At 47.1% G+C, this 25933-nt stretch overlaps 5 protein-coding genes across 5 annotated transcripts; 2 read left to right on the forward strand and 3 right to left on the reverse strand.

Moving 5' to 3' along the window:
* The first annotated feature begins 3529 nt into the window (after window positions 1–3529).
* Window positions 3530–6263, forward strand: CCR75_007694 (uncharacterized protein). The gene is made up of 4 exons (XM_067965752.1): window positions 3530–4305; window positions 4377–4475; window positions 4540–4749; window positions 4837–6263. Exons 1-4 carry the CDS (start codon window positions 3685–3687, stop codon window positions 5674–5676), a joined length of 1770 nt encoding a protein of 589 aa, XP_067817908.1. The 5' UTR covers window positions 3530–3684; the 3' UTR covers window positions 5677–6263.
* On the reverse strand, window positions 5823–6134 carry CCR75_007695 (uncharacterized protein; the record flags this gene model as incomplete). The annotated part of the gene is made up of 1 exon (XM_067965753.1): window positions 5823–6134. The coding sequence occupies one exon, from the start codon at window positions 6132–6134 to the stop codon at window positions 5823–5825; it is 312 nt and encodes a 103-aa protein (XP_067817907.1).
* A 586-nt stretch (window positions 6264–6849) lies between the features above and the next one.
* On the reverse strand, window positions 6850–8508 carry CCR75_007693 (uncharacterized protein; the record flags this gene model as incomplete). The annotated part of the gene is made up of 1 exon (XM_067965751.1): window positions 6850–8508. The coding sequence occupies one exon, from the start codon at window positions 8506–8508 to the stop codon at window positions 6850–6852; it is 1659 nt and encodes a 552-aa protein (XP_067817902.1).
* Window positions 8509–9203: 695 nt separating this feature from the next.
* Window positions 9204–17107, reverse strand: CCR75_007691 (uncharacterized protein). The gene is made up of 6 exons (XM_067965749.1): window positions 15044–17107; window positions 14013–14966; window positions 13765–13948; window positions 13405–13682; window positions 9399–13335; window positions 9204–9314 (listed from the first exon to the last, which is right to left on the reverse strand). The coding sequence occupies exons 1-5, from the start codon at window positions 15309–15311 to the stop codon at window positions 13124–13126; spliced, it is 1896 nt and encodes a 631-aa protein (XP_067817904.1). The 5' UTR covers window positions 15312–17107; the 3' UTR covers window positions 9204–9314; window positions 9399–13123.
* Window positions 9205–12822, forward strand: CCR75_007692 (uncharacterized protein; the record flags this gene model as incomplete). Its single annotated transcript, XM_067965750.1, has 2 exons — window positions 9205–9314; window positions 9399–12822. 2 exons carry the CDS (start codon window positions 9205–9207, stop codon window positions 12820–12822), a joined length of 3534 nt encoding a protein of 1177 aa, XP_067817903.1.
* Window positions 17108–25933: the final 8826 nt, after the last annotated feature.

Consider the following 25933-nt stretch of genomic DNA (forward strand, 5'->3'; position numbering starts at 1 on the left):
ACATGGCCCGCTTTTACTCGATCGGTAAAGAATTTATCGATCGCAAGTACTTGTTCACGAGGCAGTGGCCACTGCTTCATGACACAGTACTTCGAGCCCGGTTTGAGCTCGATCTCATGTCGAGTGCCTTTATCCTTAGGCAACTCGCATGGAACTGTTTCAGGGAATACATCCCTGAATTCAATCAAATCCTTGTATAAAGGATTTATCTTAAGTGACTCCCAGGATTGAGAAGTATCTCTCTCAATCCGAGCCTTCACATCGAGGACACTTTCGTCCATCGATGAGTTGCTGAAAAACCGTTCGTTCTCTGCAAAAATTACCGCTGACCGAATGTCGATTACGTATTCGTCCTCTGTGACAAGTACGCAGATCTGCTTAATTCTACCACTATGTAGATCTCTCAAGAACCGTTTGGGTTCTAGGGTTGGTAATTGAGTTATGACCGAAGTAAACTTCGGAGGCGCGTACAGATCAAGAGTATAAGCGCGTATTCTTGATCCGTCATTAATTAAGACATTCAATGTCTTGGTTTCTTCCTGGGTTCTTTCCACAGGCTGCCGAGGGATCAATCCCTCGGGATGCTGAAGTCTAGTCAATTTAGCATTAACTAATTGAAAATATTTCTCCTCAAATACGTGTTCTTTTTCTCTCAACGTCTTCGGAGTGTGATTGCGCTATCACAGTCGGGTCCTCTACGGTCGACTCTCTACTCGACCGGGACAATGCGATCTTGGCCATGCTGTCCGGTTTGGACAGAGATGCCCTTCATTCAGTCGTCACCAAGTTCATACAACATGAAGGTAGCCTTGCTTAATCAGCAAGGCTTTCAACAGGCAGAACTGTTGAGGTTACAACAGGTACAGACCCCTGTACCTGGGATGACGCACACGCGTCGTTCCGAAACCTTTAATATTGACATCTCTTAGTATAGGGGAGTCGAAGAAGAATCCCTCTTAAGATGGTTTGTCGAGCTGGCGGTGCCATAAGTGCTCGTGACATCGTCGACGAGAAAATGCAAGTCGCATTTACTCTGTCAAACTTTGCAGGTCGTGCTATAACTCGGGCACTAGGCCTTAAGTTGCATGAACCATATGTCTTTGGGTCGCTAGAGGCTTCTAAAGCCCGGCTCAAACGGACGTTTGAACCGCCTGGGAGGGCTGAGCTCAGAGCTCGATCAGCGCTTCTGAAACTCAAGCAAGGCAAGCGTGATGTTCACGCTTTTGCCCAGCACATACGACTCTTAGCGAGTTGTATAATAAACAGCCCAGTTCATGAACACACGTTGATTACGGTGTTCATGCAAGATCTTACTTTAGCTTGAACAGGCTCAAAGTAGTTCGTCATCATATCGTCCTTCAAGACGACACAAACTGGGAGGTCCAGAACCTAAAAATGGACCTCTCTTATGCCAAAAGCGAGAAACCTCGCTTTTTAAATAACAAGCGATTGCAAAAATGCTATCTCTGTCAAAATTTAGGACACTACGCTCGTGAGTGTAATGCCCCACGCCCAGTACCGAGAGGTACTGAACGTAATTTTGGACCGAATGCTAAAAAGGGCAACGGCCGCGGGTCCGACGTTGTTGCGAAATCGCAACAGCGAGGGGACTGCCAAAAAACGGTCGGGGTCAGTAGGGGCGCAACACCCTACTGATCCAGCAACCTCAAGAGAATTGCAAATCCTCTGACTAAAGTTGCTCCAGACAGACAATCATTATGTGTCTCTGCACCTAGTAACGAGGTTTACATCATCATTTTAAAAATAAAGGTGACAAATGATTTGTCTCTTAGAGCCCTAGTGGACTGTGGAACGTCGAGTAACTTTATTCGTCGCCAGTCGCTAGAGGGTCGTAGGCTCAAATATGTTGAGCGCGATATCCTTCAACGAGGATGACGGTGCGTCTAGCCCCAGGCGCATCGATAACAGTAATGAAATGCGTAATGAGATTTCACTACACGTTCAAAGATTCACAGTACGATGATGATTTCATCGTACTGGATACGGGGCACTACTGACTTGTACTGCTTCAGTACAAGTCCACTTCGCACTGCCTCAGTGCGTGTTGTGCCTCACGTCACTTCACGTGCACTAGTACGTGCAGAGGAAGACTCTCTTTAAAACACTTGCTTCAAAAGGGGTTAATTAAATATTGTATTAATTTAATTAAGTTCTTCTTGTCTTTCTACTTAATACTAACTCAATTATAAACTAATACAAAACATGTAATAAAATATTGTCTGTCTTTCTCTTTGCGCGCGTCCAGCGCTGACTGGACCGCGGAGAAAGTGGATATAATGGTCTATATCCACCAATGGATAAGCTTTTAGAATATTACCATGCAAAGTAATATTCTCCAAATATTCTCTATCTTCTAGATAATATATCAATTAACAACCTTTAAGTGTCAATTTCATGTAACGATACACCCCGTTACAGCCTTATAAACTTTAGGGTCGACGCGGAAGCGTCAGCTCACTAGCAGCATTTACATGCTGCTGTGTCAATAGTTCTAATTGTTAAGCACCCTGTTCTCTCAATACCTCCGCGTGTTGAGAGACTTGCTGGTGAAGCAAGGCTACTTTTTCTGGGCCCGACGAGTTTTTGCTGTATGAATTCGGCTTTGGCTGCATGTTATTTATCTGTGTCCAGAGTGAACAGCATGGCGCCAACGGTAGGCCCGCCTGCGCATGCGTCAACCGCCCTTCATTTAAGGTCACTCAGATGAGTAAATATTTCACGCGTTGCAGGATAGCCTTTTCGAGATGCTTGAAAGCTGTGTCCTTTGGCATTCAATATGTCCAGGTTGGATGAAACGTGCGTAGGCCGTTGAACGAACTACGAAGTGCTACCAGGTGTAACGGGGCACCCTTTGCTAGTACTGATAGTACTAGTCAACCTACACTGATTACAGTGCCTCGACTGCTCCACATACACGGCGTGCAGAGGAAGATTATAGGTAGGTAGCTAGGAAGTCTTAGCTACTAAAGGTTTATTTTAAGGCTTTAAAATAGAGAAAAGTAAAACTGTAGTAACGAAATATAGTAAGTTTTTTCATAACGATCGTTTTCTTACTATCTTTATTGTATTAAAATCTAACTATGCAATGCGCCTCCTTGCGCGAGGCCTCGTGTCTTGTAACGATTGCGAGGTTGATTAAAACTTAAATCAACCATCAATTGAACTAATCGATGTCCGATTGCGTCAGTGTTACCAAATTTGGTAAAATTGGAACTAATATGTCAAAATTAATAAAAGATAATAATTTTATACTTCTTTGTTTCTTTCTTCTCATAGGAAATAATATTTATGATTCCTCTTATAGGAAAATATTATTTATGTAATCCATTACACACACGACCTGTACAAGCTTGCCCAGCTAATAAATACTATATCATGTTTTGTCAATTGACATGTTCAACGTTCGTGTCAAAAGTTACTTCGTGACTTTGCACCCGTCACATATATTATGTATGATACGTAGGTACTTCCTTTAGAAACATAGTTGAAAAATAAGAAAACAATAACATATATATCAACATGTTTAATTGTTAATATCTTTTGTTTTATTGAGGATTGCGTTAAATCCCAATCCGCCTTGATTTTTTCATCACCGTCGTTCTAATTGGTCGAAAGTCGATGTAGCGTGCGCACCTTCTCGTCTAGTAAACGTCCTCTACCAGAATGCGCAGTCGATGGGTCGACTCGCTCAAGCGCGGCATCTCGGCGTCCCCACGGCTGGATGAGCGCTCTCCGCAGCCGTCGCGAGCTTCCTCGACACCCACTTCGGTGTCTACGCTCTCCTCTGCGTCTGCGCCGAGCCTCCGAGGTGTGGAGAACCCCGCGTACATCCACAACGCCGACCGCTGCGATTGTGTCGGCCCTTGCAGCGTGTTGCGTGTGCTCGAAAACTGCGTGCTGCAAGGTGGTGTCCACCACACACATCTCCATGTACTGACGTACTTGGGACGGCCTTTGCGGTCGAATTGTTGCTGTTATCCCGTCGCGGTGCAGTGGTTTCGCGCTGTAGGGGACGAGGACGATTTCCAAGTCATTCCAGGCGCGTGTGACGAGTGGTACACGCCAACAGCGGACGATATTGGTGCTCGGATTCTTGCTAAAGTCATGATTGAAGACCACGACGGACTCAAGACGAAAATGCTCGAATATGGACCAATTCAAGCCGACCCGGAAGTCCGGAACAAAGTCGACATGTATCTCGAAAGAAGGTCTGTGTTATTTATGGGCATTCAGAGCCTTTCCATGCAAGATGGCAGCGAGTATTTAAACGAAGAGGAATTAAGAGTACGAACGTGGGCATTCTTGCATGCAGAAAAACCAATTCGCGACTGATGCTTACATGCCCTCGTGTACAGGAGAGCTGGACGCTATTAATTGACGACCGACGCGTGCGATTAACGTGTGAATCGTCGCTAATTCCACCGTTTGCGAGTTTATATACGGCCGACATTCAGGTAACTTGCGCACTTACGCATTTGACAGAGGCACGGTTGATTGATGTTGCGCGAATGTCTCTAGCTTGAAATGGTGTGTCAGACATCAAATGAATTTTATCTGCACTTGGCGGCGGGGTGCTTTGTGCGCCTCCGGGCCGAGTCCAACATTATGCGGGACATCATTGTGCTCACGATCCGTGCATTTACCAATTTGGCCGTCGTTGCCGTGGACTCGAATCCTTCCGATAGCGTGTCGCCGCGATCACGTCAATCCTGCGCGAAAGCCCATCACGTAGGTGTCCATGCAAACTTTGGCGGATTCTTGGGATTGAGTTGCATGCTGAGATTATACACGCCATCTCTTGATTTCGACGTGCAGACGCAGGTTCTTTCGACGCCAAGTCCTCCTTGCGTGGACTTGTTGCCATGGCATCGAAAAACGACCGAGTTGTCGCGTCACGACTTTCCGGACTCGACGGCCACGAGTACGATTGTCGACGACCTGGACGACTCCATGGGCTCTGAAAGTCGACGATTGAGTGTCACTAGCAGCGTCGGGAACGACGCAATGTGCCAAAGCGAAGGACTCGAAGATTCGCTGCTTTTGGACGCGGAAATGCTGCTTGAAAAGGCCCAAAAAATGGGTCTACCGTCCCAAAAGAGTGTAAAACGGATTTCTCTTTTTGATATTCCCGATTTGCAAATTTTGGAAATAAGTGACGAATTGAATGACCCCATTGGGACAGAAGGTACCCATTTGAGGGATGGAGAAGAAACGTTGCCGCAATGGCTTCGTCGTCGTCGACATAGCACAGACGATGCCGATGATAGCGATAAGGAGGATCACGAACAAGGCAACAATGTCGATGGAAGCGGAGTTGCCGAGGAGAGGGAAGAAGCGAGTGGACTAGATCGAGCGATTGAGGATTTTATAGCAAGTGGCAAACAAGACCCAGTGGACGTCAGTGCGTTGAGAAAGCGGTATGTCGCGATCTTTTGTTCGTTACAGCGGGAGTTGCACACGTACAAGCAACGTGTAGACACCTTTGCAACGCAATTGCAAGAGGAACAAGAGCTGAATGCGAGCTTTCGCAAAGACATTGAAGCGTTGCGTAGCGCTCTCACATCGCAGCAACTCGCCGACAAAGTCTATGACTTGGTCTCGACAGATTTGCAGCAGCTCATGACGCGATCGGTGGACGAGAAGCCGCGTCTTTAGTCTCAAAAGTGTATGCCACTTAGTATCCTATGTCAAGAGTGTTTAATTAACCCAAAATTTGCATGGCACCATGCAAAGTACCCAAAAGAAATAGAAAATTTTCCCATATTGGCGGGATCTTAACCTTTTGTTTTCCTCCGTGTTGCCTACTTCTCGAGTGCCTCCAATCGCTTCTGAAGTGCCTCATTTTGCGCCACCATGTCTTCCTTGAGGCTTTCCACAGACTTTTGGATTTGCTGCGTCGACTTTTCGACGTCTTCGGAGAGTACGTAGAGACCATAACTGGCACCGACGGCCACGCCAACGCCAAACGACAGGATGCGCTGCATGAACGAACTCCCTCCTTTCTTCACGACGATAGGTGCTGGCGTCGATATTGCTTTTGCAACTTCTTCCTTGACGTCCGAAGCAAAGCAGCGCACAAAACGCCGCGAAGTGGCAACTTGAGACCGCAGCATTAAAGTTATTCTTTCCTTTTTGTAAATTTGTGCAAATGGTAACATTTCATACAAGTACACTGTACTTAAGCTCTACATAATCTAATCATTTCATAAAGCCAAAATGTGTAATTAATTGCTCAATGCAGATTTGTCATGTACAATCAAATCGATTCGTATGACTACTACGAAATGAACAAGCAACATGTCAAAAGAGGGAAATTGATATGACAGCTGTCAAATTGCGACGAAAAAGCTGTCTCATCATATTTCATACCGCTTGCGACATGATGATGATCTTTACTTTGCTGTCAAAGTTTCTAAAAGTTCCATTTTGCTTACAATTTTGCGATTGTAACTATCCCAATATATTCGCTACATTAGGTGTATTGATCATAAATCCAATAATATTTTTGCAACGAAAATGCATCAGTTGCCGCATTTCGAAACGATGTGTTGCGACTAGTCCTGACATCGAAGGCAAATTACATCAAAGAGAACGAAACTTTCTCTAGATTGAGCAAAAGAATTTGGATAAAGGTTTCGCAGAAGACGGTGAATGTAGTGGGAGTAGCAAACACTTAACATTAACACTTTCAGCAACTGCCCTATGCAAAAAAAAAAATCTAAGACACATTAAAATAGTGGCACCAAAAATCACCCAGAAGATTTTTTGCATTCAGCATTTGGCACTAGTCGTATTCCCGCTTAAACCAATTATTTGCGTCAAGCCATGTTAATCTGAATCGCAGTAGAGATAGAGCCGCGAAAATGGCACTCGAAAGTCCAAATGCACGGCACAAAATGGGCAAATGGCGCGACCATTTGGCATCAGCAGTGCCGCATACCGTCGCGCAAGCTTCGTGCTAATCGCATGGCCACATGGATTAAATACACACTCGGGAATTGCATGTTGCTCTTCCGTCGATTGCAATTGTGAATTTTCTTTTAGCAACAATTGCACAAGAGACCCAGGCGTTCGACATAATGGGCACGTATGCGACTGGGCAATTCGCTTTTCGTACCCAAAAACGTGGCCACAGGCCGTGAAAACATGTGGAATTTGGTCCAATGGGACCATTTTGTCCGAACTCGTGCGTGTAAAACGTAGCGAGTGCAATTGAACGGGGCACTGAACATTCAGTCGTTCCAATTGCGTACATACAGACGACATCGTCGCACGGCCGTAAACCAAAGGCGCTTCAAGCAACATTTGGTGTTCGTCATTTGCCTCGATTTTCGACCGAAACGTCGTTTGAAATTGCAGTTGCACCCCTCCTAAATCAATAACGGCACCATTGGTTAAAATTGGTGGCAAATCATCTTCGGCGCCTGTAATTGGTCGATTAAATGTGCCACTTCGAGACTGCATGGCAACATGAAGGTGACGTAATCGATCGCTTTCGACCGTCTCACGAGCCTCCAACGCTCGTGCTTCAATGACATACAATCGTCCATTCACCGACACTTCAAACCATTGCTTTCGTTCCGGAAGCCACACTCGGACTCCATTTTTCGTCAATCCGTCCATTGGCAACTCGTGAACATTGTGTACTTCAACTTCCACGTGTTCCAATGATTCATCATTTTCACTTTTCTCAAAATAATGCTTAACTGTGTTTTTACCTTTTTGGCAACTTTTCGATGGCAAATTCGGTTGCAAAAGTGTTTTAAACACACACGTATGATCCAATCGTAGACGTTTACTCCACGTGCCACAACGGACACAATATTTTAATGCATGTCCTGCGGTACTCATTTGCTGATTGGCATCAAACCCTCCCGCATAAATACGACACTCATATGGTGGATCCCGGGCACAAAGGATACGTGCCGCGTACCGCGAAATCGTCCCAGACGAGCCAACGCGTGGTCCTGGGATCACAAAATCGTTCTCGCGACACGGCATGCGGCCAATTTGAAACATATCGACGCGAGGATCGGCGTGAAATTCCGTAACACTTGCCCATGCGTCCTGGTCGTTCATTGGTAGACATAGTTGATAAGGTACTCTCCGTAACAAGGCGTTCCGGTCTTCTGATTGGTCATTTTTACAAACTGTTGCCTCAATGCGTTGCATCATCCCCGTGGTGATGCTTTTAAGGTCTTTTTTCTTTTTCACCCGTTTTGCCAATTCGTGTGGCATGATGTGGTGAAAACGATGCAAACGAACGCCATTGGCCTGTGGCCGTTTCTCAAGCACAAAATGGGCATTTTGGTCCCCAAGTGGTTTCCAGAGCTGCCCAAGTGACCGTTTGCGACTAAATTTCGTCTCGTCGCGGGCGTGCGCGAGTCCAAAAGAGGGTGCGGGATCGAGGCCATCACTACGTGCACGTTGCACCATGTCGACGCGGTAGCTACTATAGCCGAGCACGACTAAGCGTCCGTACTCCATTGTAGAGGTGGCCACTGGACACGGAAAATGAAAAGGGCAAATGCCTTTTCGTACCGCAAAATTCTTGCCAATGGACACGACGTTGAAAAGTACGAGGGGTAGGGGTACAGGTTGACGATAAGGTCATTGCGTCAACTCCAATTGGATCGCGGTTGTGCTTGCGGCGTGGTTATGTGGTCCACCTAATCCACGTCAGAACAGTGGCTCGCTTCCCGTGTAAGCCACAAAGTTAACATCTTATTTTGCAACATGCAAAATTGCTTATCATGGCGCCTTGGCGCGGCTTTGCGAGCCGCGATGAATGTAATCGTCCTCGAAGCGATTGCGAATGTGACTCTTTGGAAACCCGATTTTACGTTGGCCGTGGGCTTGCATCGGTAATCATGTCTAGGGGAGGTAATTTCTCTCGAATGCCCAAAGTCACCAATATTTTACACGTCCATACAATACCCTACTACCTCTGTGGCAAGGTCAGTAGTTTTACTACCACTTCTTTTAAGTAAAATCAAGAGGCACAAATTATTTGGTCATGAAATTACCATGAACGGTGACAAAAAATTGTTCTGCCAAAATTACACCAAGGCCTTTGCGGGTAGGTTTACAAATATGATGTTCGCATACATAACCACGAGAATTTTTTGTTTTGGCTGGCTGCGCTGGTCCATTCGTGCTCTTTAATTACGCAGCGGTCTCGGCATGGCGGGCGAGAAGAGCTCTAAGAAAAAGGCTAGCAAGAGTAAAAACCATGTGACCAAGTGGCCATCCACGAATCCGTCGTCAAGTTCTCGATCAATTCCTGCGAAGACGTACGTTTGAAAACTGTTTGTGATGAATTATCGTGTTTGCCAATGCTAACGAAACTTTTATATTTGTGTTGCCATATGCAACAGCAATGCCAAGTTGCAAAACCTCGTGTTTCCACATTTGGATTCATTTAATTTTTTTCTAACCGAAGGTCTGGATTTGGCCGTTGCCAACTTGTGCAAAGTGCCCGTCGAGTTGCCAAACCAGCACCAAATGGACCTCTGGATTGAAAATGCACAAATTGGTTTCCCGACCACGGAAAATCAAATCACGGGCGAACAAAAGTTGTTGCCAAGCGAGTGTCGCCAACGTGGCATTTCGTACACAGCGCCACTCGTTGTGACACTTGCACGCTCGTTTAGTGGCTCCCAGAATGTCGAGCGTCTTCAGCGCGTCGTCGGGGATGTGCCCATAATGGTTCGTTCCAAGCGTTGCCATCTCAATAACCTATCCCCTCTAGAACTTGTTAACGCGCGCGAAGAGGCCACTGAAATGGGTGGATATTTCATTTGCAATGGCAACGAACGATGTGTCCGGATGTTGCAAATGCCCCGTCGTCATCACATTATGGCCGTTCGTCGTGGGGCATTTGCCAATCGTGGTGATTTATATACCGACTTGGCCGTGTTTATGAAATGTGTCAGGCGCGACCAATCAGCGGTTACCGTGACGGTCCACTATTTGCACGATGGCAACGCCACGGTGCGGTTTGGGGTGAAAAAACAAGAATTTATGATTCCAGTGGGGCTCGTATTAAAAGCACTGTATCCACTCACGGACCGGGAGATCTATGAGCGTGTTTTGCGTGGTGACCACGCCAATACGTACCTCTCGGCGCGTGTGGAATTAATTCTTCGGGAAGCCAAGACATTTGCGCTGTACTCGCGAGAAGCGGCTTTGGCATACTTGGGGAAACATTTCCGTCAAGCCATGCCATATGTTTACGACAACATGACGAATCTGGATGTTGGTAGCAAATTATTAGACGATTTCTTATTTGTGCACATTCCCAAGGGCGAAAAAGGTCGGACGCAAAAAGTCGAACTTTTGTGTCTAATGTTGCGGAAACTCTACGCATTTGCTAAAGGCGATGTACCCGAAGACAATGCCGATTCCGTCATGAATCATGAGTTGCTCTTACCAGGACATTTGTATTTAATGATTTTAAAGGAAAAACTCCAGGAATCGGTAGCTGCGTTGCGTGCCAACATTTTAAAAGAGACGCAACTAAAGAAAAAAACCCTGGTGATGGATCAAGCCTTTTTGCGCAAAATGTGGGAACGTACCCCTGGTATCGGTCAGGCCATGACCTATTTCTTAAATACCGGTAATCTTCGGTCATCCAGTGGCCTCGATCTTCTTCAGGTCGCGGGGTACACGATTGTGGCCGAGAAACTTAATTTCTATCGCTATTTTTCACACTTTCGCTCCGTGCATCGGGGCCAATTTTTCACCGAAATGAAGACCACAGCGGTACGTAAGTTATTACCGGATTCCTGGGGATTTCTCTGTCCGGTACATACTCCGGATGGATCCCCGTGCGGGTTACTCAATCACTTGGCGGTCGAGTGTCAACTCGTGGCGTACCCTGCTTTTACGGCCGAAGACTATTTGCAACAAGAGCTTAAATTTTGTCGTTTTTTAGCCAGTCTCGGCATGGTACCATCTTCAGGGTACGCCGATGGCGCCTTGATTGTACCCTTTTCGTACCTCCCGGTTCTGATGAATGGAAAAGTCCTTGGAGGGGCCCCTCCGGACGTTTGCAATCAGATTGCAAAGGTTTTGCGAACCCTTAAGTCCGAAGTCGGATCCGACCAACGCAACACTTGCGGTCTCGTTCCAAATCTCGAAGTGTGTCTGATTCTTCCAACCCGCGGAGGTCCCTTTCCGGGTTTATACCTCTCGGCAGATGCGGCCCGTATGACCCGACCCGTGTACCAACTTTCAACGAAACGGATTGAATACATTGGACCTATGGAACAAGTCTTTCTGGACATTGCCTGTACGAACGCTGACATTCGTCCGGCCACTACGCACCTTGAAATTCGTCCGACCAATATGTTGTCACTTGTTGCGTCCCTCACGCCCTTTTCCGACTATAACCAATCCCCTCGGAACATGTACCAATGCCAAATGGCGAAACAAACCATGGGCACTCCAGCGCACTCAATTGTGCACCGCGTGGACAATAAAATGTACCGCATTCAGTCCCCACAAATCCCGCTCGTACAAAATGAACGCTTGCGTGAGTACCAATTGGACGAATACCCACTAGGTACGAATGCCGTTGTTGCCGTAATTTCCTATACGGGATACGATATGGAAGATGCCATGATTTTAAACAAATGTTCGTACGATCGTGGGTTTGGACATGCAAGTGTGTATAAACAAGTGGCAATTGACATTAGTACGAGTGGCAAACAAGGGGCAACTAATGCCAAAAAATATTTTGCCAATCTTCAACCCAATGGTGACGTTTGTACAACTAAATTGGACCGCGACGGGTTCCCTTATATTGGACAAAAGGTGCGACAAGGAGATCCGCTGGCCTGTTGGATTGACGAGACTACTGGTTTGCCATCGTTCCAGAAACACAAGGAGACGGAGCCTGCGATGATTGAACAAATTAACGTCCTTGGCCACGCGTCGTCGGCGTCGGAGTTTACGAAAGCCAGCGTGAAATTGCGTTTTTGCCGCAACCCGACGATTGGCGATAAATTTTCATCGCGGCATGGGCAAAAAGGGGTTTTAAGTATTTTGTGGCCGCAAGCCGACATGCCATTCTCCGAGTCGGGGATGTCTCCGGATATTATCATTAATCCCCACGCGTTTCCGTCGCGCATGACCATTGGGATGCTCATTGAATCCATGGCCGCGAAAACTGGCGCGCTTAAAGGCAAGTACATGGATGCCACACCGTTTCAATTTAATGAAAACGACCGCGTCATTGATTACTTTGGCGCGCAATTAAAAGAACATGGGTACAATTATATGGGTAGTGAACCATTGTATTCGGGCATTTCCGGGACGATTATGCATGCGGACATTTATATGGGGGTCGTGTACTACCAGCGATTGCGCCATATGGTGAGTGACAAGAGCCAAGTGCGGGCCACGGGACCCATGAATGCACTGACGCGACAGCCCGTGAAAGGCCGAAAGAAAGGAGGAGGCATTCGATTGGGTGAAATGGAGCGCGATTCGCTGTTGGCACATGGGTGTGCATTTTTGTTGCAAGATCGATTGATGAATTGTTCGGACAAACATATTGCCACGGTGTGTACACTTTGTGGCAGTATTTTATCGAACGCGACACAGCGGGCAAGTGTTGAAACTGCGGGGCAAGGAGACTTGGCAGTGGCCATGAAGGCCAAGACGCAATGGTTTTGCATTGTTTGCCAAACGGGGGAAAGCTGTTACCCCGTGGCTATGCCCTACGTCTTTCGGTACTTGGCAAACGAATTGGCGGCCATGAACATCAAGATGTCCCTTACGCTAAAAGAATGTTAACCGACACGATAGTTGCAAAATAGAGTATTTTTACCTATCCTTGTTGTGAGTGCTCTTTAAAGTAACTATATTTAGTTGCATTATGCCATTGAACCGCGGAAGGAAATAAAAACCTATAAGAAAAATGAAAATGTTATTCGCTGTAATTTCAATAAACAATAGTTTGCAATCCAGATTGAGTTGCAGCAGCAGGTCGACAACTTAAGAAAAAGAGGAGCCACACCTCTTCCAACCAACTTGCTTGCCATAATAGAAGACGCTTGGAAAGGAGCGGCGGAACACTCGTAACTTGTGCTTTCAATTAATCGGCGTAACTATTGCCGTACAAGACGTCGAGCGTTTCAATAACCTCGTTGCCTTTAAAATCCATAACAAAGTCTTTCGGTTTCGAGCCATCGGGGAGTGGCACACCCCAATCGCATTCCTGCTCAATGCCGAGATTGTTGTGGTGCATCTTCATGCGGAACCAGCCATTCTCACCCCAGTACGTCCCCCACGAATTGCGTCCAATCCCTACCACCCGAAACAAAAGTCCTGATTACTCTTTTGAATATCGTAAGGCACCCCAATCTGTGAACGTACAATACTCTAAATCCGTGTCTTCATCATACCCCCAGCCAGCGACGGAGATCTCGTGATTAATCAAAGGAAACATAATGTGCTCCGAGTAAATGCCGCCCGTGTATGCCTCAAACGTTGCAGTCGCATGCACACCACAGCCAATGGGACCACGCTTGTAAATTTCCGCCTTCATGCGGTCAGCGCCACTCACCGAGCCATATTCCGATACATAATACTTCGCAAAGGTCTTCACGGACTCGCACACACCAGGAGTAAACGAGTGATTCGATGGCCAGCAGCTGTAACGAAACACAACACCCCAGAGAATTCAATGAGTCACGGACCCACTAAAACACATCGCAGTATGAAATTCCCACTGACGTTTCGCAAATAGCAAACTGATCACACTGTAAATTCTCGGCTTGATAAGCTTGACACGTCTGGTCGGGAATGCCATGGCGGTGGGCGTACTCGTACACCAAGCCTGGATTCCCTCCATTGCACGTACCACCAGCATGACAATTGATCAATACCTGCGGCGAGAGAGCAATTTCCGGCCACGTTGCTACAAGTCCATCGATACAATCAAGATTACAATCAAACCAATCCGTATTGAATCCCCCACCTACCATTGCGAAGGATCGAAATCCGGTCCGACAGCGCACTGGTCGTGCCTTGGGCCCAGCAGCTCCCACAATACCGCGGAATATGCTGATTCTTGTCCCACGTGACGTAATTCTTGCCATTCACGTCCCGCCAGTCCCATGTTTTCGGTATATCCGTCCCTTTCACCGTCTCATGAGGCAGTGGCGATATCACGCGCTCGCCCCCTGAAAAATGCAATTTCTGGCGACATCCACGCAACGTCGAGTCTTGTGGGGCGTCCTCCAAGCGGCTCCCGGGTCGTTCGTCCTCTATTCCGACACGAGTGGGCCATCCATGATCCTTGGGCACGCCAAACGCACACTCGCCTTCGACGCCGACGTTATTGATTCCTCGAACCAGTCGCATCCAGCCATGTTCGCCCCAGAACGAGCCCCAGCTATTGCGCAAGACCCAGTACGGCACACCATACTCTTCTCCCCAGCCCACAATCGAGATAGCGTGGTCCACATTCGTTGCATTTGTCCGGTCCTGAAAGATTCCTCCCGAATACGCCAGAAACTCGTCAGTCACAGAGACACTACATGCAATGGGTCCACGAGCGTAAATCTCGGCCATCATTTGCTCTTCGCCGTGGGTTGTGCCGACCTCCGAGACATAATACTTGTCGTAGGTTTTCTGAGGAAAACACCCTTTCGATGGCAAACAGTTTTCGCACACGTCTTGGTCCGTGCACGTGTTGCCAGTATCATGTCCCGTCGCGGCGTATCGCTGGCAACCTTCTTCAGGAAGGCCGTTCGCATGGATGTAGCGATAGGCTTCGAGCTGGTCACCTCCATGACAGCCACCGTCCTGCTGGTCGCAGTTCAAAAGCACTTGTGGCGCCAGTACCACCTCTCGATGGACTTCCACGGAAGAATGATTGTCAGGGTAACGCTCTTTGGCAATGCGGATTCGATCGGCCAAAGCGGAAGTTGCCGCTACGTGCACGTATAAAAAGAAAGAGGGTATTACGCATGTGGATGCGGGTATTCAATTTCAGAGGTTGCACACGCACCGAAGGACCAGCACGAGCCGCAGTAGTGCGGGATGTGCTGGTTGCGTGAGATGGTCACGTAGCGTGTACCATTCACGTTGCGCCAGTCAAAGTTCTTGGGCAGCTTCGATACGTCCAGGTAATCGTGGGGGCGGGGCGACGTGAGGGACACGGACCGATCGGGACTGCGAACGTAGCCAAAGCCTCGGCTTCTGGTAAATTCAGACACCAAGTCCGGTAAAGCAGAGGCCGAAGAAGCTGCGAGCGCAAGAACAAGAGACGTCCGCATGAAATTGATCGATTCCCGGGATCTTGACGTCAGAAGGAAGAATGTGCTTCAACACATTGATTAGAAGCGTCCTTGTCAGAATTAGTAAAAGTAACGCTAATGTAAACTGAACCACTTTGTAAAGTAATATCCTGTATGTGTAGCAAGTATTCCACGAACTACATTCTTGTAAATCCCACGTTAGAGATGATCTTCGCTGGATGTAATGAGCGACTGCGGCAAGTGACCCGTTTCATTCACTGCAAGGACTTTAATGGGTTGATTTGGACACGCATCGATACGCGTGAGACCACAATGATTAATCTCAAAATGGCCCCACGTATGCGCAGGTTCAATACCAAGGGCACGACACAAAAAGAATCGAATGAGATTCGCATGACACACAAGGATACAATACGACTCGTGGTCATCGCCTTCGGTAGTACTCGTGAAGAATTGATCAAAAGCATGTTGCATCCGCTTCAGATCGAGTTGACGCCTTTTCTGTAGCGCTTCGTCGACTTCATTCAATTGCGATGTCGCGCGTTGTGGATCCGTGCTACATTTCGAAAATGGCGCTCCTGGCCAACCTTCGCGCAACATTGCACTCGAATGACAGATACCATGATCAAATTTACCAGCAATAAGAGCCGCTGTCTCAACGGCGCGGGTGAGGTCGCTGTGATAGACAGTCACGTCGTATCGTGACGGAATCCGAGTCTGCAATCGACGAAGGCATGTGCCTGTTAATTCCGCTTGTTGTCGGCCCATTTGCGACAGCACTTGCTTCACGTCCGCAACGTACGGAACGTGAGCATTAATATAGTGCCCGTGCCGCACGAGAATCATGTGTTTCGTGCGGGGTGGCGGTGTCAAGATAAATTCTTGGAGCGATGACTGAATGAGGTTCTGTGTGTCCATTTCGAGTCGTCGGCGGCTATGGGACGCTTGAATTGCATGTATATATCTGAGAAATTCCTCCTTGGTAGACGTTAGAAAGGAATACGACACGTGGAAGTCGCTTCGACGAACGCGTAGCTGGAACCTACAGTTCTGTTGCAATGCCAAGTCCATCTTGTCGACGAGTAGAATTAGCGGCGGATGGCTGTTGAAACATTCGAGTATCAAGCCGCTGGCTTGCCGCTTTAACACGCAGTAGATCTAACGCAGCGAGACACAATAGACACATAAGCCCTTCTTTATCCCGATTTATATCGCAGGCAGCGGTCGCACCGAGCCCAACGTTCGCGTCTGCCTCTGCTCCACCTCTTCCACCACATCAAGCAGCCCCTCGGCCTCTATGACTTCGCCTTCATGTTGTGGCGCCAACGGCAATAGGGCGCGCTTGTTGCTTCGGTTCTTTTCGATCGGGAAGCTGGCTGACAGTGTCGTCAAGTCAAGAGGCACAGTTCCGCTTGCTGGCCGTTGCTTGCGCTTGGGTGAGCTCCGTGGAATTGCCGTTTTTTGCGGCACCTCGTGAAGACACACGGCTTGAGTCTCGATGCAGCCATTATCACTACTATCCATGCCATGAAATGTAGCCATGTTCTGTGACGAGACTTTCGAATTATGACGTGTTTTTATGCCAGTATACAGTTTTACAAAAAAAATGTACGTGCAGTGTGAGGCAGTGTTGGCATGGACTAATGATCGACTCACGTTCTGAAGCTGGTGTCCAACCACTGTGATTCGGGCAAATTGTTGAGATCGTCGTACATGTGGAGAATGGAATGATAACGCTGACGACGTGTACCAGGACTTTAAGAAGGTATCAGCACGTAGAAACTCAAATTTATCAAATGCAGTTTACTTTTTCTATCCTAAGCATTAGTTAGGATTGACATACAGTTGCTAAGCGACGCTTTTGCAACATAATTTTCTTAGTATGAATTATGTATGGTGACTCATTGCTCACCGCCCGGGGGTTGATTAAAAATACTTAAATTAACTAATGAACAGTCAGTCACATTACTACGACAATATCACCATGTGTGGTAATATTGCCAGAATTGTCAATAAAAAAATTGAAATCAACCAATGAGCAGCCACATTTTTACTAAGATATAACCATATGTGGTAAAATTACCAGAATTATTAACAAAGAAAATAATCTTTATTATTATTCCTCATAGGTAATACTATATTTGTAACGAGCTTCCCTGCTATTGTAAGGCGAATACACAATCGACAAGCACTAGCCAATAATATGGGTCACAATTATGCAGATCTCAATTATCAAGAATTTTTAAGCTTTCGAAAGTGGATTCACCCATCTTGTTCATTATTTAAATGCTAAATTGTGCCTTGTGTTGAATAGAGGGGAAGCACCAACACGGTTTGTATTCATAAACAATATATATCCTTATAATGATAAGAACATGTTGCATTGCTTCTCTGCTGATTTCTGCTGCGGGTAAGCTCTATTAAACTTATGTTGCTTTGTCGCAACGTCAAAACATTGTAGTACATCGTACCCGTATACGTTGGCAAGTTTGCAACAATCATGGTGGAATTTTCCACAGCATATTAAGCGCTGGTGAATTGCTTCATGATCGGATGTAGGTGGGCACGTCTTAATGCGGCCACGCTCTACTCAAGCACACACCCTAGCACAGCAAGGAAGCGATTTGACCGTCTACTTTTGCGTGCAGTGAGGTTATTGTAGTGGGCGCCTTAGCGACCTCACTTGAAGCACTAATTACTCTAATTTACGTGTCGTCACGGAGCGGTAATCCAGCTTCTCGTGCGCACTGTCCAAGTAGAAAGTAGTTTTCAGACTGATTTATATTTAATCGCATTAAACATAAATACCTGTTTCAACCAATCCTAAAATGTCATCTCTGTCGAGAACAATAGTATGTATTGCGAGAATATCTTTCTAGATACTCGCATAGCGGATGACGCTAGGCGTCATCCCCGCTAATGAGAATGCTCTCAGGGACATCGCATGGGTCACAATGTGAACCACATTCAAGTGGAAGATACGGTTACATTACTTAGTTATTGACAATCTTCTTAAGTACGCAAAGTGTACTTAACGGATATTGTGTAACATTAGGGCAACTTTAGCCCGTTACATCGGATGCATAAAAAAACTTGCTCATACCAGACAAAAGAGAGGTTTATGTCTGTACACCTGCAGTATTTTTATCTTTTGAGCTTTTAGCTTCGGTCTAGCCTCTAAATTGTTATGGCATGAAGGACTAGAAGGGTAATTGATACATAACTTAATTGATGGTGACTGCGTTTGGTTCCCGTGCCTAGCAATGGGTATTGTTCTTGCTTCAACGAGTACGTTCAAGGAATACCCCGCGTACAGTTTAGCTGTCACTCAAGGTAAAAAAAATACGACTGCACCCTGGTATTAAGCAAAAAATGCTGAGTGTTAAATGCCTGCGATGGCGCCACCACGATTCACTGCCTCGCAGAGATATTGAAAATCTCGCCACCGTATTTATTCTCTAAGCAAGAGGCCAAATGCACCACGTTCTCAGACGACCCACAAGCAGCAGCCTATCTATGTTGCCGTAGTTGTCGTTCGAGCTCAAAGACAAAGATTGAAATTTAATTTCCAGCAGTTGGCTAAAGTAGCAAGCTTGACAAAAATGCCTCTCTGAGGGGTGCTGCATTGACCCGTTGACATGTATTTTACGTAGTTATATGTAGAACCTGTTTGTAAAATTACCATCTACAGCTTTTCGATATTGCGATTTATATTGAACGCCTTAAAAAAATGTAGCGTATAGTTTGCGACAAAGAGGCGACAAATTTGCTGACCTGTGTTTTGCGTTGTTGAGCGCAATCTCAGCAAGCGGAAGAAAGGAGCTCCAATTGGTGAATGATGTCGCATAGCTGCAAAGATTGTCTCCAAGAACGCAAGTTACGCGTTTAGTCTGCCCATCCGTCTCCGAAAAGCCGCTGTCGACATCAGCAAATTTTAGTCCGAGAAGCTCGACCCACGATTCATTCCGCCTTTTGACTAAACTGGTCAATTTGGTCCAAAAGTCGGGAGTAAATCGTGGATCGCGGTCGGACACAGTCAACTCCGGGAGACCATGATCGCGGTATACCGATCGATGGTAAAACGCGTAGATGAAGTGCTCTGCAGTCTCGGCCGTGGTGATTTCCGCCGCAGCAGTAATGAGATGCTTATTTTACTGAAGCGGTCGACAAATACCAAGATGCCCGTGCGGCCCTTGTTGTCGGGCGGAATGCCAAGGAAGAAGTTCATAGAAAGCGGGCGACATGCCTCAATGGCAATAATAAGTGATCGCAGGGGTGTCTGCGACGAAGGCGACAGCTTCACGCGCTGGAAAATATAAAAGGTCGGCACCAAATTACACATCCACTTATACAAGTGAGGCCAGTAAAAACTGCGCGAAACAGCCACAAAAGTCTTTTTGCGGCCCCGATGACATCCAGCTGGGAAATTATGAGACTCTTGAATGATCTGAGCTTGTAGATCACAATATTTGGTATCTACCGTCCGACGCTATCATTGCTGTACATTAACAATTCTCTGTTTAAACTATATCATGTGATGCGGTCACGCATTGAACGGGAAAGAGCACCCACTGAAGCATTGTTGGATGAGTGCAGGTACGCGATTATGTTCGCATAATCGGGGTCGCCGTCGTGAGCCGCTACAAATTCATCGTAAAGAGGGGGTACTGGAACGTCTCGATTTAAATTCAGTGAATCACAGCCGCGCACCAGTCGTCGTCATCGTTGTCAGTATTTTGACGACCCAAGTCTAAGCAAGGAATGTAGTCAGGACGTCGCGATAGGACATCGGTAAAAAATATCCTTGCCCGGCTTGAAGTGAACGACGAAGTTGTAATCAGCGAAGTAAGAAAACCAGCGAGCCATTCGTTGTGACAGATGATGACTTTTCGTTGCGGTTCGCAATGACACGCGATCAGTGTACAGCACTAACGTCTGTTCCCCGAGGAGATGCACTCAAAATTTGACGAGAGTGAACCGCATAGTCAGAAGTTTCTTATCGTGGACGTGATGATTCTTCTCGGCAGGCTTTAGTTGTAGTTATTGATAGCTGACGACCCGTTTACGACCGTTTTTCGTCAAATTTCATGTGTGAGCAACCGATCGCGAAGTCGCTAGCACCGCATGCAACATGAAACGGCTTCGACTCGTTTGGAAAGATCACGACTAGAGCCGAAGACATGCTCGTTTCCCGGATTTAAACGCGCATGAATCTCGGGACATGGCGCTTTTCTTTAGGTGTGTTGATATTTGTTAAGCCAAGCCATTGACCAACAATGTGGGGTTTGTAGATGTTGGCCATAAGCAGATAGACGAAACCTTTTCAGGGTCGGCTCGAACCCCTGATTTACTCACGAAGCAGCCGAGCACCGAAACTTTCGGCGCGCAGAATACGCACTCCTCCAAATTCGCACAAAGTTTTTCGTCTCTCATAACTTAAAATACTTGATTTAAGTGCCCCTACTGTACGTCAACTTTACTGATATTGCTCACAGCGCGACTATGATTAAAATTGCCGTCGAAGTAGCTCGGCGCAAGCTTACGGAGTGGTCGCACCACTGCGACACCATGCAATTAAATGTAACGGGAGCGTTTCTTCAGTACAGAGTATACCGCTCAGCGTGCTGACCGCTGTCAGGGGAATGGCACTTGGGATCATTAAAATCTGGTAAAAGCGTTCGGTCAGGTCGATGGCACTGAAAATGGCACTCCCAGATATGGAATTCAGCACCATGCCCTCTTTGGGGGGATCGGTGTCTGCGCTAGGATAGTGGCATGTCTCAGCCTGCTAAGGGCGTGGACGATACGCCATCGCCAGCTGCCTTCATCACACAAAAGGTAGGACTCGAATAGGGCGAGACACTATCGCACTTATGGCCTGCTTTGCGGCAGCTTTCAAAGAAATCGTCGATCGGCTTGACCTGAACACGCGCCGGTGGCGCGTCACATAGTAATTAGACGTATGAGCGAAATTAACCTCGTGTTGGACATCCCGATCAGCAGGGAATTCAGTCGGTATCTTGTCGGGAAACACGTCTGCGTATTCGCATACGATTTGATAGGCTGAATATTGTGATTTGCGTAAAGCGTCCAAATAGTAAGCCGCAAATCGCTCTTTTCGTGCTAACTTTGGTTCAGCGCTCTCAAGATGTGATTTCGACTCGTCCGTTTCAAGCAAGAAGATGCTATCCATGGCTTTCTCTACATTTGGTCAATCATACCTGCCTTCAGGTCGCACAGGAAATGATTCCAGGACAGACCTGGAAGCCGTGTAATGGAGGAAAGACTGCGACGGGGTTGTACAACGTCGACGAATCGACGGCATCTTTAGTTGCCTTTTCAAGTATGTCAACACGTGAATTGACGCCATGTCGGTCCGGCCGTGGTCACATAAAGGGGTATCCCCCCCTCAAGATAAGGACGGATCTGTGCATTTGCGCTGAACTTATGGGATGAAAGCATCGCAGGCTTGGCCGTCATCGTATGATGTTGGAGACCCTGATCGATCACATGTCGATCGTGTGGGGGCTATTGCTCGTCCCAATTCTCTTAAGTTAGGGCCCCTGCTTGGTCACGTTGTATTCAAATGGGAGCCCCCGCTCAACCACGGAAAAATTCTGTGGGAGCCCCAGCTCAACCACATTAATCATGAGTGAAAGTCTCTGCTCGACCACTGTCTCGATCGCTTCGCGGCGATGCGAAGTACGCCAATCGTCCGGAATGTCTCAACAAAAGAACTGCGCAAGAAGTAAAAGAGTGGACGTTTCGATTTTTTGCGGACTCGTTTTGGGAAGGTTGCGACGGAGTTAATAATCGCCGATGTGAATTGGCGAGATCGCGGTCCGGCATCGGTGAGCTCAGCAGCGACGTGACGATGACCTCTTCCGACACCACTGTGAGGCGGTGGAGAGCTTGCCACTATTTACTGGTGAGATGAGGGAGGCCGTGTAATTAAAATCATCTCGAATTTCGGTGACTGCGGCAGGATACTCATCTTAAAGTTGGCTAAGGAAAGGACTAGAGTGCTACTAGGTGTAACAAACTAAGGGCACGTTACCTGGCTTACGCGTGCACGTAAGCTAATATTAAGTAAGCCCGTTATAAATGTAAGTTTAAACTCAGAAATTCCCAAGTATGAAAAGACTTCACAACCTCATGAAAGTCTTTCATCTACTTGCCGACATATTACTGGCTAAGAATGAGTATGGCTTCCCATTTAAATCACGAATTAATGACTTGCCAACCCGCTAATTCGAGTATAGCACCATACTTAAGTACCGTGTATAGGTATACTACGTATCATGTAACGGAAAGGGTCCATTACAACGTCACAGTAGTAGACCTTCGACGCTACCTGTGCTTGTGCACAGTCGTCGTGTGCTGTCGTGCAAACAGCCGAGCCATAAGTGAGACCATTGCACTCACTCGAAGAACACCCACACACTCAAAGACATTCATCAGATGACCATCTGATGAAAGAGGGGCACATCGTCACGGCTTTATGCTGCCGATTTATTTAAGGCTCTTACTTTCTGAGCCATGGTAATCAAAGGATGACATCAATTTTGTCATCCAAATTCAGTTAGATGAAATCATCATCGTTCTTTTTATCTTTTAACGTGTATTGAATATCAAATGCACGTTTCTTTACTGTAACATAAGCGATATTTTTCGCTCCTACATACGTGTCCATGTGTTCTGGACCTCCGTTTTCTTGTCGTCTCGGAGGACGATAAGCAATAGAGCGGACAAAAGTCTATTTCAGGGTGAAGCCCTGTTCACTACAGAAATCGCTTAGTACGCGACTCTAGTTAAACCCGAACAGGTGAGTCTAAACAGGGCCGTCTGCAGGACCTTAAAAACCCCGTTATTTGTGTTTATTTGTCAATTTGAATGACTCACGATACCACTGACCAGATATCGTGTATTCTGGATAAAGCATTAAGGTGACGCTTGGCTGCTTCAAATCTAGGAGCTGGGCTCGAACCCTGAATTCGGTACATGGCGGCTTAAAGGTTTGCCTGAGCCGGGTCTTAAATATCTCTTTCGACTTTACCCACAAATTGGTCGTGAAGCTTGAGCCTACGGCACAAGTTTTGGCACGCCCGGTTAAGTTGGACATGCCAAATTTTACTTTTGTCGCATCATCATTAATGCGGCGAGCTTCAACGGTGTCATCAAATTTAACGCATCATTTAAAAAGGGAGTTGCCTCCAACTGCCTTAGCTTAGAAATTTCGATCTTTTTCCGACGCTTCCGCTTTAACGCGCCATCAGCAAGTAAATGCTGCTGTCTCAACAGCTCCAACTGTTGAGCACCCAGTTTTTTCAGCACATCCGCGTATTGATAGCCTTGCTGGTGATGCGAGGCTACCTTTTCTTGGGCCTCGTCAAGTTCGTATTGAATGAACTCGGCTATGGCCGCATGCTGTTCATCTGTGTTCAAAGTGAACAGCATACCGCCAACGGCTGGCCTGCCTACGACCGAACCCATTCGTTCGATCTATCTCCATTCGAGGTCACTTAAATGACTCAACCTTTCACGCGTTGAGTGATAACGTTCTTGAGGGGTTTGAAAGCTCCCTTCTTTTTCATCTAACATTGACATGTTCGAGAAAACGTGCGTGGGCCGTCAAACGGACTCAAAAACAAACTTAACGGGGCACCTTTCACTAGTACTGATAAGTGCTAGTTAACCTTATCCTGATCACAGTGTAAGTGAGGTGCCTCGAAACTTCACGTGCAGAAAAGTACAGAGAAAGGTAAGCTAAAAATCTAGCTCGCTGCCGGCGTCCATAACCGTAGGTCCGATTCCGGAGCACATTAAGGAGCCCACGTTTATGACCGGACTACAGCATGGCCCATCGCGACAGACTTTTTTTCATAAAGGTGCTGTCGACGATGGAAGAGGCAATCCGAATTGCCTTAGTTGAGGAGCAATCTTAGAACAACGCCTCGGCGACAGCTTGGTATAAGCCGTCGGCCGAGCGGACAGATGCCACTCCCATGGAGTTGGGTAATGCAGACGTGGTCTGTTATAAATGCAGCAAGCGCGGCCATATGATGGCTCGCTGCTATGCCAGGGTCTGTGCTGGGGCAAAGATGACCAGCAAGAGGACTCCCTTCCTAAAGGGCGATGGCAAGAACCAGCGTATCGCATGAGTTCTGCATCGACCACTGAGGGGTCGGGAAATGCAGGAGCGCAGTAGGGGCGGGATGCCCTACTGATGCGGACTCTGAAGCTACCCCAAAGTTCAGAGTCGTGGAAAAAATGGGTAGCATAGTCCCTGAGGTCTCGAAATTTCGGACCTCAACCCTGCCGGCTTATAGCGCTCATGTAAAAGGCTATGACCAGGTGATGACCCTCCTAGTGGATTCGGGTGCATCACCAAATTTTGTGAAACTCGCGGCTCTAAGAAAGAGACCGGCGATGTTTGAGTTGCTTTGCCAGGATGGCAAGCAAGAAGAGGCGCCGGTTCGTTTAGCGAACTGCGCGCTCGTTAAGAACTTGTCTTTCGCTTTAGTTACTTCTCTTGTAAAGAGAAGTTCGTAGTGCTAGGTATGGAGAGTCCGTATGACCTCATCCTAGGCATGTCATTATTGGGAAAACATCAACCATCGATACACTGGCGTATACGCACACTAGCGAACCTACGCAGGACACCGGAAAGGATGTGCTCCTACGAGAGGCGTTTGCAATCGATGTCGTGTTGAACACATGCGTTGACGGGATGTCAAACGTCACCAATTCATACCCAGCTCGAGGAGACTGGGGTAGAGAAAAAGACGATTACAAGTAGTCATGCTTCCAAATGTCCTGCACAGAGGGAAGCCGAGAGCCTGTGGCAGTAGACGGCGAGCTGACAGAAAGTCATGCGTCGCATAAACAGGCACAGTGTCTATAGCCTGGTGCGATTGGAACGGCTACGTTAGCCAGGAGAGCGACGGCATCCACTACTCAGGCAAAGGTCGTGGTGATTTGAAGAGCTAGTTCCCGACATATAGGGACTATCAAAGACACGTCAAAACGAGTGACCTTAGATCAGTCCCTAGTAAAGAGGACGGGTCTTCGAACGAGGTGTTCGAGGCCGTCAAAGACAAAATTGCGGAGGCATACTCAGTTGTAATGCTCCTACAAGTCTTTGAATCTGCCGAGGAGATAGTAAATCTACCGAAGATGTCGTGGGATCTATCCTTGCCGAATTAAAGGAAGGAAAGATCCACGGAAATAGTCGCACCAGTTCCAGGAGAGAACTTGGTGGACTGCTGCTCGTCGTCCACAATGGACGAGAGCGTTCTAGAAACGGGCAAAAAGAAGCGGTACGCTGCTCATGGCTATGATGCTTTGAGAAACAGTCCGTTCTTTGAGGTTCTGTGGAAACATCGTGATGTGTTCCCAGAATAAGTGCCGAGCCGCCTACCAGCAGATAGGGGCATCGGATGCAATATAGACCTCGAACCTGGCACCAAGTATTGTGTGACCAGGCAATGGCCGTTGCCGAAAGAACAAGTCGATTATATCGATGAGTTCTTTGACAAGCGAGCCAAGGCGGGACATGTGCGTGAGAGCAAATCGCCTCACTGCAGCCCGACCTTTTGTGTGCGTAAAGCCACAGGTGGATGGCGCGTGGTTCATGCTTA

Source organism: Bremia lactucae, linkage group LG6 (assembly GCF_004359215.1).
Source record: "Bremia lactucae strain SF5 linkage group LG6, whole genome shotgun sequence".
In the NCBI taxonomy this organism is placed as follows: domain Eukaryota; phylum Oomycota; class Peronosporomycetes; order Peronosporales; family Peronosporaceae; genus Bremia; species Bremia lactucae.